The sequence below is a fragment of the Phalangium opilio genome, unplaced genomic scaffold, assembly GCF_054372755.1.
Source record: "Phalangium opilio isolate 3A_F unplaced genomic scaffold, DU_Popi_V2 ptg000021l_1, whole genome shotgun sequence".
NCBI classification, from domain to species: Eukaryota; Metazoa; Arthropoda; class Arachnida; order Opiliones; family Phalangiidae; genus Phalangium; species Phalangium opilio.
Window position 1 is genome coordinate 371127 of NW_028324153.1, and position 1595 is coordinate 372721.

Genomic DNA, 1595 nt, shown 5'->3' on the forward strand with positions numbered 1-1595 from the left:
CAACAGTGCAGACCATACAGTTGAAAAAATGGATGCTGAATTTGATTTTTGTTGTAAACAATTCGTTTCCCGTATCGTTTTAAACTAACCTTAGAGTATCGTGGTGAGTTTCCGTACGTGCAAAACATTTCCACAGTGTCGTGGTTACAGAAACACGCTATCCAATGTTCTCTTGCCTCCCCAGCGGGTTCGTTGTTAAATATAAAGCAAAGTTTGGGTTTTTTTGGGCGTGGAGGCAGGTGATCCACCGGAAAGCAGCCTAAATAATAGGGTCGCGTTCTTTTGTCGCAAGATAAAAAAGCGTTTATTTGCGAAGTGTTCATAATTTAGTCTTGACGAGTCCCGTTTCGGGTAGCGAGACTTTTTGCAATTCAGCACCGTAGAAAACGCCCAAGATCTGTTCTCCCTTCAAATCAGCTACACGATACACGGGTGGTGACCTTGGTATGACATCAACAACGCGAAATATTTCGTCAGTAAAAGTCCCGCCCGAGCTGATTTTTCTAAAAACCCGACTGGCTATCGAGAGACGCACGTAATCGCCAAGTTTAAAGGTCGGTGCGTATCGATTAATTCCATTAGATTTCCCGTACAATTTATTCCAAATGATTGATTTGTTATCTATATTAACGTCAGCCGGCACTATTCCGATAGTCGAATGAACCCGTTCATTATACGCTCGAGTATTTAACGTAATTTTGATTTCCCGTGGCTGTAATAACCCGGGAAATTTGTTCCTTGATAGTTCTAATAAAATGTTCGGCTGAACTGGCCTTGTGTTGACTCCGGGCAAAATGTATTGGCACATTGTGGCGTTTCAAAAAGGAATCAAAGTTGCGCGAACTAAATTCACCCCCGTAGTCAGCATATATTTTTAAAGGTATCCTCTCTTGAAATATTTTTTAAAAGCTTCGATAACCTTGCCAGGTGTTTTGTTCTTGAGCGGTACTGTCCATCCGTACCGGCTTAACACGTCAATGACGCACAGAACATAACGAACATTTTTATTGAAACGTTTTAATTTCGGTAGATGCAACTGATCAACTTGAAAAACGTCATCAATACTCGAGGCATACACTTGGTTGGTCTTGAATCGGAAGCGCCGAAATCGGTGTTTCGTGTAGGCTGGTTGTTTCTCAAGAAAGGCGACTAATATTGCTTTTGACACGTCCGGTAAAGCTTTTCGTAACCTCGCTAGCGATCGGTAGGCGGCCGGATTAGCCACGTCGTAATAAATTTTTCTAATTTTAGCATCCATATATTAACGAGTGTAAATAACGGCTAAATGTTTTCTCAATAAACAACTATATTTAATATCCACAAAGGTATTTTATAAAAAAAACAATATCAGTTAAGCAATTACTATATATCAGTACATTTTTTTAAAAACCGTCCGTCAAAGTTAATAGCCATATATCAAAGCATTCTTTAAATCGACAAAACTGTTGACAAAATAAGAGTAAATATCGTCTTGATCATCAATCCATCAATGTTCAGTCTCAAATTGACGCAAAATTTTATCTCGATCCAGCTGGAACAACGCTTCGTGCAAATTTCGCTCGACTCGATCATTGAAATTTGTGTCAAATTCCGAG

General features: G+C 39.6%; 1 protein-coding gene across 1 annotated transcript; it reads right to left on the reverse strand.

The window, feature by feature from the left end:
* Nucleotides 1-319: 319 nt before the first annotated feature.
* LOC149696362 (uncharacterized) lies at nt 320-1258 on the reverse strand. Its single transcript, XM_089867330.1, has 2 exons — nt 950-1258; nt 320-712 (listed from the first exon to the last, which is right to left on the reverse strand). The coding sequence occupies exons 1-2, from the start codon at nt 1256-1258 to the stop codon at nt 320-322; spliced, it is 702 nt and encodes a 233-aa protein (XP_089723456.1).
* Between the last annotated feature and the right edge of the window lie 337 nt (nt 1259-1595).